Source organism: Camelina sativa, unplaced genomic scaffold (genome assembly GCF_000633955.1).
Source record: "Camelina sativa cultivar DH55 unplaced genomic scaffold, Cs unpScaffold01243, whole genome shotgun sequence".
NCBI lineage: Eukaryota > Viridiplantae > Streptophyta > Magnoliopsida > Brassicales > Brassicaceae > Camelina > Camelina sativa.
The window spans coordinates 1-728 of NW_010922364.1; the positions used below are offsets into that span (position 1 = coordinate 1).

The following is a 728-nucleotide window of genomic DNA, read 5'->3' on the forward strand; positions in this document are numbered from 1 at the left end:
CAGTATCCGGACGTTGACCTCCTGTCCATCGTGTCACCTGCGTAATCTGCATCACAATACCCTACTATCTCCGTACTGTTGTTCTTGCCCATCCAAACACCTTGGCCGGGACTCCCTTTTAGGTAACACATGATCCGTTCCACCGTGTTCCAGTCAAAGTTGGTCGGTGCTTGCATATGTTGACTAACTTGGTTAACGGCATAGCACAAGTCTGGTCGTGTGATTTTGAGATAGATCAGTTTCCCTACAAGCCTACGATATCTCCCCGGATCCGCATATGGGTCGGCCAGCTTGGTGGCCGGAGCATTTGGTGTCGGTTTCATCTCCCCCTTTCGCTTGACCTGGTATCCTTCCTCAAGAGGCGTAGATACCGGCTTAGCTCCATGTTTACCTGTCTCATGTAAAAGATCAAGGGTATACTTTCTTTGGGAGAGAAACAAACCCTCCGGAGAGCGAGAGATTTCAATCCCAAGGAAGTACTTGAGCGCACCAAGATCTTTAATATCAAAGGAAGTGTTAAGAAGGGCCTTGGTGGTGTCAATACCTTCCTTATCATCACCGGAGATAATGATGTCATCCACATAGATCAGGACCACAACCAGGCCATTGGCGGAGCGAAGGGTGAACAAGGTGTGATCGGCTTCAGACCGTTTGAAGCCATGGGCTCGAAGAGTGGAGCTGAGCTTGTGGTACCATGCCCTTGGAGATTGTTTTAAACCATAGATGGC

General features: G+C 49.2%; 1 protein-coding gene across 1 annotated transcript; it reads right to left on the reverse strand.

The window, feature by feature from the left end:
• Positions 1 to 37: 37 nt before the first annotated feature.
• Positions 38 to 699, reverse strand: LOC109131651 (uncharacterized mitochondrial protein AtMg00810-like; the record flags this gene model as incomplete). Its single annotated transcript, XM_019242817.1, has 1 exon — positions 38 to 699. A coding segment is annotated over one exon (662 nt), but the record flags the coding sequence as incomplete, so codon positions are not given.
• Between the last annotated feature and the right edge of the window lie 29 nt (positions 700 to 728).